This window comes from Anser brachyrhynchus (genome assembly GCF_964034855.1).
Source record: "Anser brachyrhynchus genome assembly, chromosome: 24".
NCBI lineage: Eukaryota > Metazoa > Chordata > Aves > Anseriformes > Anatidae > Anser > Anser brachyrhynchus.
This window is the reverse complement of record NC_137717.1, coordinates 3,848,800-3,865,381: the sequence shown is the minus strand read 5'-3', so window position 1 is coordinate 3,865,381 and position 16,582 is coordinate 3,848,800. Positions and strand designations below refer to the sequence as shown.

Below are 16,582 nucleotides of genomic sequence, written 5' to 3'. Positions count from 1 at the left end.
GAGGGAAGGAGGAACCGCACACAGCACATCACCAGCAGCCATTGCCCATGGTCTTTTATTTATTTTTTTTAATTTTTTTTTCCAGAAAAACACATTTTACATAGATGGTACAAAATTAAAAACACAAATGAAAGGAGGGGGGAAAAATCCTGCAGCGACAGGCTCTCGCTGCAGGGACTCCAGCAGGAAATCTCTTTGGAAAGCACGGCCGGGGCGAGCCGCACGCAGCCTTCCCCATGTATTCCCTCCCTCCCACCCACTTCATAAAAATTCAAGAGTTTGACACAAACAAGCTTTGGTTGCTAGCAGTAAACATGGAGTTACATTCTTCCGTCTCCTCGTAGACAATCTTGTGACTCAAGGCTTTTACACCAGGGGAGACACCGACACCACCTCGTGAGGGACATTTTTCCCCAATACATTCAAATGCCCCGTTACAGCCGGACCCTGAGTGTGCAGCCTCATCCGCCCGCGATTCGCTGTCCCGTAATGCATAGTGCCCAGCGCCTGCGAGCCGAGCATGGGCAGGGTGGGTGATGATGCAGCAATTTATTTAATTATTGTCAAGACACGGGAAGAACCACAACAGCAAACGCAACAAGAAGATGCAAATCAATCCCACCCTCTCCAGCGTGGCTTCCCTTTACAGATAAAAATCCCTGTTTTCTGGGATCCCAGGGCCGTACTGGCCCTGGGGAAAACCTGAGTGATTCTCTAAGCCGTTCGCTATTTGCTTTAGCCTAGGACAGGGATGGCTACAGAAGTCAAATCCCCACACAGAGTGGCAAGGCAGAGTACACAGAGAAGATCCCGTCTCCCTGGTCCAAAACCTATTAGATGCTTTGGCTATTTTTTTTCTTTTTTTTTTTTTCTTCTTACTTTTGTAAACAATAATCAAGAATACTGAGAGAAAGTGGAAAGATTTACAGAGATATTTACACATACTAGGCATCTAGCAGAAAAATCACCAAACCATTAAACTGGGGGCGAGGGGGAAAGGTCCTACACGATTTTTCAAGATAGATACAAGACCCAGGGGGCAGCCGTTTCCCCGGCACAACCAAGGTGCCACGGGAGGGCCGGCAGCCCACACAGCGCGGCAGCGGGACCGCAGCCCAGGGTTAGACGCGCAGCCTGGTGCGCTCTATTGCATTTACCCCGTTCAGACAAAAGCGGTTTCCCTGAAGTGGGTTTGTCTAGGTCCCATCACTAGTTGAGAACTCGAGGTCCTTCCCCCACCCTCCCAAGAAGAGACCACCACCTCACCATAGAAACTACTGGAGCAGGGCAGGCTCAGCTGGGAGCCGCTCTCCATCCCCGCAAGCCTCGGAGCAGGGGGTGGATTTGGGGCCAAACAAAGCTTTGGAGGGAATGCCAGGCTCCGACAGCCTCAGCAACTCCCCGTGGCGAGGTTGGAGGAGATGCTCTCCACCTGGTCCAGCCCTGCTCCGCATCTAAACCTATCACTACCTAAAGAACAGCAGGAACCGTGCTCGCATCCTGAGATGCCGGCACGGCAAGATGCCCTCCCTGGGAAGGCTCAGGCCAGCCCCGGGATTTTGGAGTGGAGTGTCAATGGCCCGAAAGCAGGGATCCAGAGCTTCCCCCAGCCATCGTGAGCCAACATTTGGGGGAAGCCAGGAAGGGAGCAGACGGAGCAGTTGCACCTCCCTTGCCAGAACTTGGCGCCAGGTCCCTTGTCCCAGCAGGTCCCAGCTTGAGGACGAGTGAGGGCAGGGATTCGGGACGACGCTCAGTCTCTCAACACCCTCCCTGGCTGCTGTCAGCTCTTCAGCTCTCACCACATTGCCCTGGGACCCCCATCTTGGCTTTCTGGTCCCCAGCCCCATGGCACCAGCCTGCTGGGAGCCTGTGTGACATCCCAGCCTGCGGGTGACAAGGGGGACTCCAGCATGGGGCAGGCAGGAGCGTTCCCATTGGGATGGCGGGGAGGGGAATGTAAACAGGAGAGGGGAATGGAGGACAGTCCTCAAAAGCCACCAGGCTGGGAGAAAATCTGGAGTTGGGGAGCCAACACGGGCTCTAGCAGCTGCTCCCTGCCCCTGCACTGCCTGGCTTCTCCATCCCTGCGCACAGATTGACAGACCCAAATTCCTCCTCAGTCCAGCAGGGAAGGGAAAGAGACTATTAAAATACAGTTAAAAAGAAAACAAAACCCAAACATACCAAAAAAAAAAAAACCACAACCAAAAAGCTCGACAACACGTCAAGTCCACCTAGCGAACATCCAGTGAGGTAGATCTACGCTTCCAATACAAACTTCGTCACATCTTTGTGCTGTTAGAAAAAACCCTCCTCTCTGTCCAGCACTGGGCTACAGAGGCATTTTATCCCTGAGATTGCTCGAATACCTGAGAATAAGTTGCAGGAATTAGGTCCTTTCTCTCTCTCTCTCTCTTTTTTTTTCCTTTTTCTTTTCTTAAAGATTAAAATATACAAAAATACAAAAAACAGAATATTTATATTAAAAAAAAAAAAAAAGACGACAAACAAACCCAAAGATACGTCATCCACGCACATCCTAGTGCAGCTTTCACTTGGCGTTGGCTTCGGCACGGACGGGGCGGCCGGCCCCGGGAGAATAAAATTTATTGTCACCGGGGCCAATAAATAAAGGCAAGGCTGGGGGGCGGCGGGGAGAGACGACGGCAGCCGCTGACACCCTGCTCCCCCTTTCCCTCTGCCCCTGGGCAGGCTTTGCCCAGGGGCCATCAGTTTCTGGCGCACGGCACGGGCAGGAGGAGCAGCGGCGTTTCTGTCCCGCGTGGGTTTGATCCACGTGGAAGAGCCGGGCTTGGTGGTGTCTCCTCCGAGCCGCGCGCTGACGTGCGGGAGCCCCGGCTGGGTTGCGTTTCCCCGAGGGAAACACCACCAGCAAAACCCCGGCAGCTGGCTTAAGCACTTCCAGCCCTCGCAGCCTTCCCGCTGCCCGGCTCCGTGTTTCGGAAGCGGGGAGGACCTGCGAGCGAGGAGCTGGGGGAGCCGCGGGGCCGGCCCGTGGGCGTCCCCCAGCTCTGCCGCCCTCGTCCCTCCCTCCTCCGGGCACGGGGCAGGGGAGCAGGGAGCCGCGAGAGCCTCCCTGAGATGCTGCCTCTCTGCTCCTCCTCCCAGAGACGCTACTGCCCGGCTTCGTGGAGAATAAAGACGAATCAAACGTGTTTCTTTTTACCTGCAAGAGGTGCGCTGAATGCTCCCCCTGCTATTTTTGGAGCCGTCCCAATTAAAAGCGGGCTTCGGGGAGGAAAAGGTGCTGCCGTCTCCCCTCCCCGCTCCCTCCTCCTGGCCCCCGTGGCCGCCCGTTGCCTTGCCAAAGCCTCTCCGTCCCGGTGTTAGCCCCCGCCGCCGCCTGCCATCATTCCCGGGTTTCGGGGAGCAGGGGCGAGCTGTGCATGTCCTCCTCCTCTCGGAAGTAGGCAGGCTTTCCCTGAGAGCTGGGGGACTGCTGCGCTTTCGCGGGGCAGTTGGCGACCATGTGGCTGATGCTCTGGCAGAAGTGGCATTTCTTGGGCTGCGGCGGGAGCTTGCACTCTTTGGCGTGGTGGTCCAGCCCGCCGCAGTTGTAGCATCTGCGAGGGGAGGAGAGAGATTCGAGGAGGAGAAACAAAAGGAGAGGGGTCCCTGCCGCCGAGGGTGGTGGTGGCGGCGGCTCCAGGTTTACTCCCCCAGTGGGTTTGGACCTGGCCCAGTGGTGCTGCCGGTACCCAGGAGATGGCAGCAAACCCACGTGCCGAAAGCAAGCGTGTGGGGACAAAATGGGACATTGGGGGCTCACATCCCTCCAGCACGACCGCAGTTATGGATCCTGCGTCTATGGATCCTGCATTTTGGGTGACCGCCAGCCTGCACGGTACAAGCCACCAGCACTCGGAGCAGCAGGAACAGGCAGTCGCACGGCCGGTGGCCCCAGCTGGGAGGACAGGGACCGTGGCCATCAGCACGGGGACAGCCCCGAGGGGGGCTTGTCTGAGGCTGTGCCTTCGCAGCACGCACCCCCAGGTGCCACTTTCGTGCTGGAACAACACGGGGAGCAGGAGCTGCCTTGTGCCCGTTTCTCATCCTGCATCGTTCTAGGATGGCCGCGACCATTTGCTCTCTGCTTCTCCTCCCCAGCTCCTTCCCAACCGATTGGAAAACCCAAATTTTAGGTGAACAGCCGGGGAAGAGGGCAGCATTGCCGCACCTCGCCCCGGGGGCCCCGAGCCTCACCGTGGGAGACGCTGCCAGGACGTCCGGCCGTTTCCTTCCCACGAGGAAGGGTTTCTCTTAGGGAAAATTACCCCTGCCCAGCTCGGCCGGCCGCGGCTCCCGCTCACAAGGGGAGCATCAGCCCGGGGTGTCCCCGACCTCTGCCCTCTCCCTTCGGCTTCTCTGCCCTTTCCCCACCAAGCTGCATCTGCCGCTCATTAAGCGCAGGAGGAAGCCGCTTTCCCAGAGGAAGGGCCGCTGCCCACCCCGTGCCCTGCTGCCCCCCGGCTCCGCTCGCCTGCCCAAAGCAGGCAGGATGGGGCCGCCCCGGCCCGGCTCACACCCGTGCATGGGGCAGCCTCCTGGGGACCACAGGGACGTGAGGGGGACGCTGAGCACGTAGCCCCTGCTGGAGCCCAGCCCCAGGCACCTCCTGGCACCCGCAGGGCTCCGAAGCAGCCCCGGATCAGGCCCCAGGCGCCCCTTACCGGTCTCCTTTCGATCTGCGTTTCTGGAGGCTCTTGCCCTTGGGTCTCCTCTCGCTGCCGATGCAGAAGACGCCCCCCGGGCCGGTCACCCGGATGGACTCCAAACCTTTGGATGACTTCTTGAAGGTGAATTCGACAGCTTCGCCCTCCTTCAGGCTGCGGAAGCCCTCCATGTGGAGCTTGCTCTGGGGGCAGGAGAGGACAGGGATCAGCACCAAACCAAGGCGCCCCCAGCCCCGGCACACCCCAAGCCCCATCCCACGGCACCAGGGCTGCCGGTGTCCCCTGTGCCTGCCACCCAAGGGTGCAGACACCAGGGACCGAGCTCGACCGTGCACCTTCATCTGTTGACGCGGAGCTGAGGCACGCAGCCAAGCTGGGCTCATTGATCCAGCAAACTGGGGCCGGCGGAGCCAGACCTGACCCTAATTTCAGTGGGGTGTGCTGCAAAACACTGGCTGTCTGTGCTGCAGCCCCCTTCTCCCCCCGTCCCGCACTGCCCATTGCAACCTCCCGATGCCACAGGCTGGGGATGCTCGCGCAGAGATGCAAGACTTCGTTTTGAAAAGACAAAAGGACCTCGAGGCTTTGCACGCGCAGCCCTTCTCGCCTCCCCATGGAGAGGCAGAACCAGGGGGACACGGCCTGAGCCCCCCGCACCCATGCCCGCAGCAAGTCCGGGAGCTTTTGCCCTAAACCACGGCTGCACCGCAGAGGATGCAACACGGGGGGGGGTGTGGGAATCGGGGCCCTCAGGGCGGCATCTGCTAGTCCCTCCCTGCTCCGCTTCCCAGAACAATAAGGAGCTTTTCTCCGGGGCCCAAAGGCTGCAACGTGACATGCCAGGGCTGCTACCAAAAATACGAGTCTCCCCTGGCCTCGGCTCACCCCTGCTCTGCGCCGCTTTTGCCTGAGCATCCTTAAAAAGCTGCCGAGCTGGGTGCTGGCCCAGGGTAACCCTAAATGCCGCAGCTCCCTGTGGCTCCAGCCCTTTAAACGCCCCCAGCAATTAAGCAGCCATTTGGCCCTGGCTCAGCACCGCCGGGGGCATCTCCCGGCCCCGGGGGTCACCGCGCTGATCGGCGCCGTGAAAACAAACGGGTTCGGAGAGACACAGGCTGCGAGGGAGCTCGCGAGAGGACGGAAAAATCCTCTCCACTTTCCCCGAGCCCCGTCCATCTCAGGACACCTTCGTGCGGAGCTGGGACGGGCGACGCGCCCAGCACCTCCTGCCCACCCGCATCGCTGCCGGGCCGGGAGCACCCCATCCCAGGCGGCTTTTCGAGCGGAGGTTTGGCTCAGCTTTGTTAGCGGAGGCTTAACGAGCGGGAGCAAAGAGTTAAGGGGGAATTTGCTGGCGGAGGGAGGAGCAGCTCCAGCCTCGCCGGGCTGGGATTCCCGGCAGAGCCCGACGCCTGCGCGGCTGCATGCAGCGGGGACCCTGCTTTTATGAATGGAGCATCTCCCATTCATGGGCTGCCGAGTTCCCATCACGTGGCCGCGGCCGCCCGTGCTTCCCGCAGGGATCCTCCGCGGGCACGCTGCCCGTCCGGGCGGCCCCGCCGCCTTCCCTCTTCCCTCCTCCTCTTCACCCTTCAAATCTGCCCGGGACCCGCGTGGAGACACCCCGCAGGAGAGCAGGGAGGGAGGAAATGGAGCCGCTGGGGTTTAAGGGCGATTTTTTTTCGGTGGGATCTTGGGAGGATGCGCCTGCATCTGCGGGCACGTGCAAGTGAAAGCGCAGCAGAGCTTGAGAAGCTGCACCTTCTGTCCTCCCTTCCGTTCCCAAACCTCCTGGGGGGTTTTAGCCACACCGGTCCCTACCGCCACGTCCTAGAGCCTGGCTCTGGCTGGGACAGAGCCCACGGGGCTGGGGTGGGCCAGGCCGCCCTGGGAGAGATCACCAGAAACCTCCGCTGCCTTCCACTGCCGAATCAGAGCCAGAATTTAAGCTATTTAACCTCCTCCCTGCTGGTGAGGACACACTGGGACAAGCTCTGCCCACACCGTGCTGCTCCGAGCGGTCCCATCACCGCCCAGCCACCGGTGAACACCCTGCCACGCTCAGCACCCCCCACACACCTCTCCCCAGCCCCAGCCCGGCCCCCTGGTGCCCCACATCACCGGGAGGGTGCCGAGCATCACCGGGAGGATGCCGAGCATCACCGGGAGGGTGCTGAGCACCTCCCCAGCACCAGCTCCGGATCTGCCCCAGCCGCCAGCAAAGCGCAGGAGGTGCCTGGCTCAGCCCCAGCACCCCGGGGTCAGCCACAGCAGCCGCTGTCGGGGGCGAGGAGGGGACGAGCTTTGCTTGGTGGCACTGCCGGAGGCTGGGGGATGCGAGGGAGGCCGGGGGACACGAGGCAGCCTCCACCGGGGTGTTTACAGCCGCGGCCGGCCCAGCTGTGTTTACACTGCCGGCGATGAAAACTCGCAGGCGCTCGGCCCCGTGCTCCGGGACAAAGCTGAGCCGCAGCTGGGGGGGGGACACCCCGGCACCATTCCCTGGGGGCTGCTGCACCCCTGGGTGCCGGGCTCCCGCTCCTCACCCCTCCCGCTCTGAGCACCCACCCCGCTCCCCGCCATCGCCCCGCTTTGGCAGGACCAAGGAGGACGAGGAGGGCCGGGGCAGAAGCTGCCGCAACATGATGGGGAAGCGATTTATTTTCCAGCGGCGGGCGAGGATGACAACCGCCTCCTCGGCCCCCCGGCCCCCTCCGCCAAAAGGCCAAAGGAAACGCCCTCTCCCCGGGGAAGAAGGGGGGGCAGCGGCCGGGGCGCCCCAGCTCTCCCCCCGCCGCGGCCTTTTGAAGTGAGCTGCGAGTGGCTGGTGGTCCCTGCGCATCCCCCTGCCCCCTTCCCAAAACACACACATTGCTGGCATTCCTCTGTTATCAGATAGGTAATCAAACTGCAGCCCATTGAATTAGCTGCATACCTCCTGCATCTGAAAGGAAGGGGCCCAGAGCCCCCGTCCCACACCACACACAAAGCGGGAGCCTTCCCAGGCCTCCGCGCACACACACACACACACAACCCCCCCAAAAAAATAAAGGGAGGAAGGGGGGGGCTCGGAGCGAGCCGGGGATGCTGGCGAGGGGGAGCGCAGGGGAGGGCTTGGGCTGGGAGCCACCGGGGCCGGCCAGCGAGAACAAAGGGCCGGCGGCGGCCGAGCTCACGCCGGCCAAATTCCAGGAGTTCCAGGCCACGGCGGGGGGAGGAAGGGTGGCCGGCATGGACGCGGCCCCACTGACCCCCTTCGCTGGCCATGGGGGCTGGAAGCCCCAGTGCTGCGCTGCGGTTGCCCCCGCCAAGCTCCGCTGTGCCCCCGTGCACCGGCCCCGTGCCCGCAGCAGAGCCGGGTCCTGCACCCCACGGGTTGGTCTCTCGGGGAGGTGGTTTGGGGGCAGGGGGTGTAGAACGACCCCGTGCTCTCCATCACAAAGCACTGACAATAAAACTGTGTTTTAAAGCGTATCCCAGCGCAGGGATCTCGCTCGTCATCATTAGGGCCCAGAGTTAACCGGCGGGACGAGAAGCAGCAGCAGCACCGGCGCTGCCCGGCCCAGCTCCCCGTGGTGCTGAGTGGTCCCGCAGCCCCACCACGGGCCCTTCGCCCCTTTTCCACCCATCCCGCACCCCGGTGGCTCCAACAGCATTTACCACAGACAAAGACCCAGCACGTGAGCGGCCGAGCGCTGCCCACCGCCCCAGCGCATCCGTGCGGACCCCAGCTTCACCCATTTCCCCTTCCCCACCTGCACGTGGGCACCTTCCTCCCTCCTCTTCCTCCCACCCCACAAAACCCCCACGGCGGCTGCTTCCCCTCGGGGCTGGAGCACCCCAAACCCAGCCTCTGCTCCCCAAACCGCGGCAGCGGCTCCGCTTTTTGCCACCAACCCCGCTGGGCGCTGGAGGGGCTCGGCCGGCCCCGGGGTCACCATTGTCCCCGCGGCCGCCCCAGCGCGACACAAGGGGATGTTTATTCCAGCCGGCCCCGGCCACTCAATCAAACCATCTTTGTGTCCGGAGGGGCCTCGGGCGGCGCGGCCGCTGCACCCCACCCTTATCTGCGCGGGGGAATCGCCACGCTTTCAACTCGAATCTCTGGGAAAACAAGCTGGGTCGGGATGCTGCCCTAAGAGCGGCTCCGGGACCGCGAGCGGGGCACCGAGCTGGGCCAGGGGATGGCCGGGCCGTGCTCTGAGCTGGCTGCGGCGTTTCGGGCAGCCCGTGCCTCAGTTTCCCCCTCGCAGTCAGGAAAGACCCCCCCCGGCAGCCAGCACACAGAGCTCGGATCCCACAGCGGGGGCACCAAACCCTATAGACGGCACCCCATGGGAGCTGCGCCCACCCCGCTGCCCCTGTTTTAGGGTTGGGCTTGGTGCAGCCCCCATGCAGAGCAGCCCCTTCCTCGCTCCCACCCCAGGAACTAGGGGGCACACAGAGGGCTCCCGCTCGCCCAGTTTGGGCTAACGCTTGCCCAGTTTGGGCTGGCACGGCAGCGACTCCTGCCCGGCCGGCACAAACAGCTCCGTCGGCTCGACGGCCCCCGTGGGACGGGGCAGCCTCAGCCCAGCCCGGGAGCGGTTTCAGCCGAGCGGCCGCTGCTGCCCGCCGGGGAACGAGCCCCGGGGCACGTCGTGGCCGGGCTGGGCACCAGGGAACACGGACCACGTCCACAGCCCGTGCCCAGGCAGGATCCGTCCCCCGGGCAAAGCCCTTCCCTCTTCCCAAATTGCCATTTCCCAGCGCTGCTGGAGGGAGCGAGCACCAGGGGCTGTGCTGAGGCTTTTCGGGGGCTCACGCGCAGGAACCGGAGCAGGAATCTTCTCCCGCTGCTCAGCCCTCGGCGCGAACATCGGGGCAGATGCTCAGCCTGGCAGGAGGCGGTGGTGCAGAGGGAGATGCCTGCAGGACCCCGCCGCAGGGAGCCCAGGGGATTTCACCGAAACCCTACTGGGGATTTTCCAGGCTCTCCCTCCCGCAATCTGGAGCAAAGCCCCCAAAGATTTTTTTTTTTTTCCCAAGTAAAACCAAAACAAAGCCACGTTCCTGCCAAAATAACCACGCGTTCCCTCAATTTTCCACCGTAAGCAAGCAAAATTAAACACTAGATTAATTCTGGGGGGGGAAAAAGCACCCACTGAGGGTCTAAGACATCAGTTGCCTGCCCTAAATCCACCCCCTCAGCTCTCTCCGTTGGGTTTTTACCTGCCCCCAGGTTGCCAAACCCTCGCTCCCTTCCCAGGCAGGCACCTGGTGCTGCGAGGGGGCCAGCACCAGCACCAGCTAATTAGGATCAGCTGCTGCATCTTAATTTCATACTCCCATATTAAAGCAGGGGCACGTCCAGGAGCGGCAGCACCCCTTCCTTCGGCGGGGTCAGCTTTGTCCTGGTTATTTTTAGGAGCAAATAAATGGGGAAAAGGAAAAGCCAGAGCTCGGGGCAGCAGGGGAAGGGGCTGGCGAAGACCCCGGCTCCGTCCTGACCCTCCCCAGCTCCGCGCCAGTGCCCTAGAGAATGGGAGAAATCCCATTCATTTGGGCCATTTTATCTCGGAGACCATTTAAGGGTGTTTTCTCTCCCTGCCCGTCACCCTGGGGGCTCGAGAGCTGGGGATGGGGGAAGGGATGTGCCTGCAGCCATCAGTTAATCTTTAGACAGAGACAGGAGGCTTTTTTTGTGTGCAACTTGAGGGAGTTTCAGGGCAGGAATAAAGCCGCTCTCTTTCACCGCTCGCCACCGGGCACCGCGTTCCCAGGAATTCCCGTTCCCAGGGCGCGGCGCGTGGTGCGCCGCGATTTAATCCAGCGGTTATTTAAATAAAATAAATAAAAATCAATTAAATAAAGCCATTGCTCTCGCCTCCCCTCCCCCCCCCCCCCCCCGTGAAAGCGGAGAGGCCAAAGCGCATTGCTGCCCCCCGGGGAGCCCTTCCCGAGGGGACGCGGTAAATCCCCCCCCCCCCCCCCGGCTCCCGCAGCCACCCACGCCGGCACCCCGGGACGCCCACCCACGGCTGGGGTGACCCCAGCCCCACGCGGAGGCAGGAACAACCACGCACCCGAATGGGAAAAATGGGATTTTTAATACCAACCCCACGGGCACCGCTGCTCCGATGCGCTGACTTAGGCGCACGCTGCCCCTTCCCCTTGCTGCTGCCCCCACGGGGGCCGCATCCTGCCCCATGGCAGGCAGCAGGAAGGCAGGACCCCGCTCCCAGGGGAGAAACGCCCCGTGTGCCCCCCACCTTTGCGCTCGCTCAGGGACGGAGCTGCCTCAAAACCCGTGCTTTTGTTAAAATTTCTCATCTCATCACCTCCCAGCCCTGCTTGGGGACACGGCACCAGCCCTTGTCCCCCTCCAACCCATCCCCTGTGCACCCGCGCGGGGACAGAGCCCCTCTGCCCCCCTCTGTGGGGCTCCTGGGGCCAGGAGCCCCCTCCCCGTGCCGGCACGCAGCCGGCTGGCCCCGCACTGCGGGCAGGACAGGAGGGACACGTCCTGGTCGTGTCCCCCCCACGGACACGCGGGACCGTGGCACCGAGATGCCAGAGAGCGAAGCCCTGCAGCCAGCAGCACTCCTTGCCAAAAATCACGGAGCAAAAAGCCCCAAAACTGCCGCTTTTAGCAAGGATTTAGACCTGTTGGGATGGAGGAACGCTCTGAGACACGGAGCCGGGAGGCAAGGACAGCGCGAGGCTGCTGCGGGAGCAGCGAGGTCCCCGTGGGACGGGCAGCCCCATCTCCTCCTCTCTCTGCCAGGGCTACAGGGCCAATTTTGGGGACGGTTGTGCTCTCTCTGCTGCTCCAGCCAGCAGGCGCTGAGCCTTGGGGACACGGGAAAGGGGCACACACATCTCCCCTTCTCCCTTTTGCCAGGTCTGCCTTCCCTGGCAGCCCAGCTCTCCCCTAAGCGATGCCCAGAGCAGCAGTGTGAGCCCAGGACCACATCCCTGGGGAGAACCGCTGCAAATCTGGGGTCTTCACTAACACCAGCTGGATTTCTGCCACCTGGTGACCCCCAGCCCTTCACGGGCGCTGCTCAGCCCTCGGCATCCCCAGGACGACCTGCTCCGCTCCTCCGGGCTTCAGCTCCCCACAGCCCCCAAATGAATCCATCTCCAGTGTCCAGGGGAGGCATTTTAACCCAAATGCCTCATTTTTAGCTCACAATGAGAGGGAAAGGCAGCCCTGGAGGAGCCCTGTTAGTCTCCTGTCCTGCAGAGATTTTAATCTCTTTGTGATCAGATAAAGGGGGAGAGAGATGGAGACGCGCTCCCTGCGGAGAAGGGCCATTCAGACCTGGTTCCTGTAATAAAGTGATTTAATAGATCTAAAGAGGCCAATTCCCTTCTTTCTCCCACAATTACTTCCTGTGGGTCATCATTCACGTATGTAAATGAAGAGGGGAAGGAGCGGGTTATCGGGGAGCAGGGGGGGCTCTGGGTGCTAAACCCCCATGGCTGCTTTGGGGCACCTCGCACCGCGCCGGGCACGGCACCCCGAGCGGCCCCCGCTGCGGCCGGGGTCTGCCTTTTGCCCTTCGGGGCCTGACCCCCTCCCCAGGGTGCGGAGACACCTCTGGTCCCTCTCCCCGGGTGCCGAGGAGGGGTCGGGGCAACCCCGCGGCTTCGCTGCAGGGGATCGGCGACCTTGTGCCAAGAGCGAGCGGGGTGGGAATCGGAGGATGCTCAGGGCGCTACGCCAGCCCCAACCCGCCTCAGTCCCACGGGATGCGAAGCCCACGGTGCCACGAGCATCCCGGGTGGGACCCACGCACCGTCCCCAGGCGCTGTGTTGCCTCTCCCCTACCCAAAATCACCCTGTGCCCGGGGTGCGCATCCCGAATGCGCCAAACCCTGTGCGGGGCTCCTGGCAAACGGGACGCCGGGCGGTCGCCCCTCTCCCCGGGATGCGCCGGCGGAGCCACCCGGCTAATTCTCTTTTCCTGCAGGGACGAGAGTGAGAGCAATCAGGAAACCAGACTGTCTGGGGGCAATAAAACCCGGGGAGAGCAGAGGGAGGCTCGCCCCCACCCGCGAGGTCCCGCTGCACCGCATTGACATGCAAAGACCCATTTGCTGCCCCTGGGGAGCACCCGGTGCTCGGCGCGGCTTTCCCCTGCTGATTTGGAGCCCTTGCCCCCAAATCCGGTTGTTTTTTTTTGGGAATTGGCTCCTACAAAGGCAGCTTCACCATGCCGCTGCCGAAGGAAGAGGGATTTGGTTCTCCCTTGTTCCTCTGCTTGCCTGGGCAAGGCTGGGAGCCCCTTGGGGACCCCAAATCCCAGGATGAGCCCTGCCAGGGTGAGACACAGCCCCGGAGCTCAGCCCCGCACCTGGGCTGCCCAGCAGACCGCAGGATGGACCCTGCTTTTGTGGGATTCGCGCCTGTTGTCAGCACCGGTCACTGGAGCCAGCTCTTCCAGGGGCTCCCCGGAGCTGGCGTTCACGGCACCACCGCGCCGCCTCCATCCCCGTCCTGCTCCCGGCCGTACGCACAAAAACACACGAGTTTGCTCCCCAGATACCACGTTCCTACATTCACAATGCTTCCCAGCCCCGATGACCACTGTTTTCCCCATCGGAGCGGGGACCCCGGCGCTCAGCACCCAGCCCCGTTTCCAAGCACGCAGGCACTGAGCCCCATAACTCCCTCCCGGCGTTGCCCCACGGCCCCCATTCAGGCACCAGCTCCAAGCCCGTTTCCCCAGCCCCTACACCGGGTCCCCCCCTACACGGCGGATCCGTCCCCCCCCCAGCGAGGCAGCTTTGAGCAGCCGCAGCCCCGAAATTGCGATTTCCCTCGGTGCAGGATCACCAACAGGACACGCGCGGGGCTTCCCCGCTCGGCAAGGTGCGCGGGTTAAATCCGGACACGAGACCGCCGCTACCCTACAGGATCCATAGGGGCGTGGATGTGCCCCTACACGCCTTTGTGCCAGCCACGGCAGGACCAAGCACAGCCCCAGCCGGCTGCCAGGGAGCGGGGCACGTTTCGGGCAGGGCTTTTGTCCCCCAAAACGCAGCACAGAGACCGAGCGCGGGTCACCGTGTTGCAGCCGGATTTGGTTCTCCAGTTCCCAGGGACAGCGTCCTGGGGGCCTGCACAGAGATAATTCCCCCCCCTACAAGGATGAGCTGGGGAGAACCCCATCCAGCGTCCCTGCCTGGCTCAGGGGTCCCAGGACCCCATACCCGGGGGAAAGGCAGCTCTTTCCCCTTTCCCTCCGCGGGGTGAGCAGCGGCCCTGCCCCAGCACCTCCCGTGCACCCCCTTTTCAAGCCGGCGGGCACCTGCTCCCCCGGCCCCGGCCCCTCTCCGAGCTCCAACGAGCTCCCCAGTGAACCATGATGAGAAAATGAAATCGCTCCGGGATCAGCTTACGGGGCCGGTCCCCGGAGAGGGCCGGGGGCTGCGGCGGGCGCGGGCCGTGCCTGCCCTTCGCTGCCCTCCTCTCCCCGGGGGAAACGAGCCTGGGGGCACCCCGGCTCCCCCCGGACACCTCCCTAAAATTGGGGGGAGCGACGAGATCCCTTTTCGGGCAGCACGGGGGGCCCCGTCCTGCACAGCATCCCCCCGGCGGGCTGCTGGGGCTGCACCCCCTTCGCTCCCCACCCCAGGGCCCCACTCAGGGGCCGGGCTCGCCGCCACGTACCTGGTGCACGAAGACGTCGACGGGCGAGTCCAGCGTCGCGCCGCCCTTGGCGGTCATGGAGAGGAAGCCGAAGCCCATGCGGACGTTGAACCACTTGCAGATGCCGGAGCCGTGGAGCGGCTGGGGCTCGTTTTCGGCCTTGGGAGAGTCTCCGGTCGTCTCCTCACCCGGCTTCGCACCTGGGGAGAGACCCACGCCGAGCACCTGAGCTGGGGCTGGGGGAGCGCCGGGTGCCCCCAGCGCCGCCCAGGCCCCACAGCCACCCGGGGAAGGAGCAGCAGGAGCCCCAGGTTGGGTCCCGCAGGCTGGAAAAGGCAAAAAATAATAATAATAATAAAAAAAAATATTATACGACTCCCTTCCCCAAACGCAGCGATCAGCTCAGCCTCCACGTGCGTGCGGGACCGCGCCGGGTGCCAGGGGAAGCAAAGGGAGCTGCTGCCGGCGTGACCCGGGCGGTGCGCGGGGTGGGAGCCCGAGGTCCGGCCCCCTCTCGAAATTGTTTAAAAAGCAAAACAAGGGAAAAAAAATAATAATTAAAAAAAAAAAAGCCAAAACGAAAAAAAAATGAAAAACAAACCAAACCCACGCAAAAGCAGGAAAAACTCCCCCAAAACACCAACTCGCCCCCCCCAGCCCTGCGGCGAGCCACGCCGGGGAAAGTATTTTACCCCGCCGGCAGCATCCGTCCCGCTGCACCCCTGCTCCCAGCTGACCCCCCCCACCCCCCCCTCCAGCCCCGAGCTCCTGGGTTCATCCTGGGGCGGGGGCAAAAATCCTAAAAAAAGAAATAAAAACCCCCCAAATCCCCCCGGCCCTGCAGCAGCGGGAGCGTGGCCACGCTCGGCCCGGCTTGGCCATCGGGTTTGAGCGGGGCTCAGCGGGTCGGGTTTGAGGGGGGGGTCCCTCGCCCCCCCCCCCCCCCCCGGCCGGGCTCTGTCGCCGTTATTAATAATCGCGGAGGCGAGGAAGGGCTGCGACAATAATATAACTTAACCTGCAAACTGCTGGTTGGAAACAGACCCCATCCCGGCACCCGCTTGCAAATTCCGAGTTGTGGCTGTTACCGCCTCCTCCCTCCTCCTCCTCCTCCTCCTCGGCCAGCTTTGAGGGTAGCAGCCCGGCCAAAAAAAAAAAAAAAAAAAAAAAAAGGAGGAAAAAAAAAAGGGGGGGGGGGGGGGACAGAACCTAAAAAAAAAAAAAAGCCCAGCTTAGACCCCGCCAGGAGGGAGCCGGGAGAGGTTTGACTCCATCTTCACTCCAACAATGGGGGTGGGAGGGAGCGGGAGGGTTTTTTTTTTTTCAAAGGCTCCCAAATTCTCGCAGACAATAGCGGCCCCCGCCCCCCCCCCCCCCCCCGGGGACCCACCCGCGGGGCTGGGGGGCGCCGGGCCCCGCCGGTCCGGCCCGCCCCCACGGGATGCTAATTTCCTAATTAACCCCCCGGTAATAGCGACACATTCCGGGAGGGATTTGGGAACTGAGGGGGGGGGGGTTGAGCCCCGTCCCCCCCCCCATTTAGGGGCGAGGACCACCTGCCAAGGGGGGCGACGCGACCCGTTTGGGGGGAACCCCACGGGGGGAGGCGAGGACACGCGTGGGGGGGGGCGGGCACGGGGCAGAGCCCCTCGGCCTTTACCCGGGGGGGGGGTTTTAGGGGGGGGGGGGGGTTCCAGGACACCGGCACCTCCCCACGGCCTCCTCCCCCCGGCCTCCCCCCCCCTCGCACCCACCCACGCGTGTCCGGGGCTGGGGGGGGGCGGGGGGGGGGGGGGGGAGGCCGCTTAGCCCCGGAGCCCCGGGGAGCGGGGCCGAGGCCGGGAGCGGGGCGGAGGCCGGGACAAAGGGCGAGGGCCCGCGGCCTCCCCAGCCTCCATTTCCGGCCGGAGGCTGCGGCCTCCCCTCCCGGCGGGGGCACAGCGCCTCCCGCCGCCTCCCTCCCGCGTGGTGCGAGCTGCGCGTGGGGGTCACCCCCCCCCCGACCCCCCCCCCCCCCGTTGTGCCCCCCCGGAGAGCCCCAGGAGCGGCCTCAACCCCGCTCCGCGCTGCCTCCCCACGCGGGATGCCGTCCCGAGGGGGTTCCTGGAGCGGGGGGGGGAGGATGCGAGGGGAGGTCGGGCACAGGGGGGGCGTCCCGGGGGGGTTCGCGGTGGGGAGGGGAAGGGGCAGCCCCCGCTCGGGGCACCCCCGTGAAATCCCGCGTGGGGGAGCCCCGCGTGGGGGG

The 16,582-nt window shown here is 63.5% G+C and overlaps 1 protein-coding gene across 1 annotated transcript; it reads right to left on the bottom strand.

The window, feature by feature from the left end:
- Positions 1 to 28: 28 nt before the first annotated feature.
- Positions 29 to 15,486, bottom strand: LIN28A (lin-28 homolog A). Its single transcript, XM_080567316.1, has 4 exons — positions 15,356 to 15,486; positions 14,359 to 14,537; positions 4,695 to 4,879; positions 29 to 3,587 (listed from the first exon to the last, which is right to left on the bottom strand). Exons 1-4 carry the CDS (start codon positions 15,384 to 15,386, stop codon positions 3,374 to 3,376), a joined length of 609 nt encoding a protein of 202 aa, XP_080423442.1. The 5' UTR covers positions 15,387 to 15,486; the 3' UTR covers positions 29 to 3,373.
- Between the last annotated feature and the right edge of the window lie 1,096 nt (positions 15,487 to 16,582).

Coding starts and splice junctions, on each gene's coding strand:
- LIN28A (XM_080567316.1), bottom strand. CDS start 15,386: ATGGGGTCTGTTTCCAACCAGCAGTTTGCAG. Junction 4,880..14,358: donor TCGACGTCTTCGTGCACCAG/GTACGTGGCGGC, acceptor TCCTGCCCCCAG/AGCAAGCTCCACATGGAGGG. Junction 3,588..4,694: donor CGCAGATCGAAAGGAGACCG/GTAAGGGGCGCC, acceptor CTCCCCTCGCAG/ATGCTACAACTGCGGCGGGC.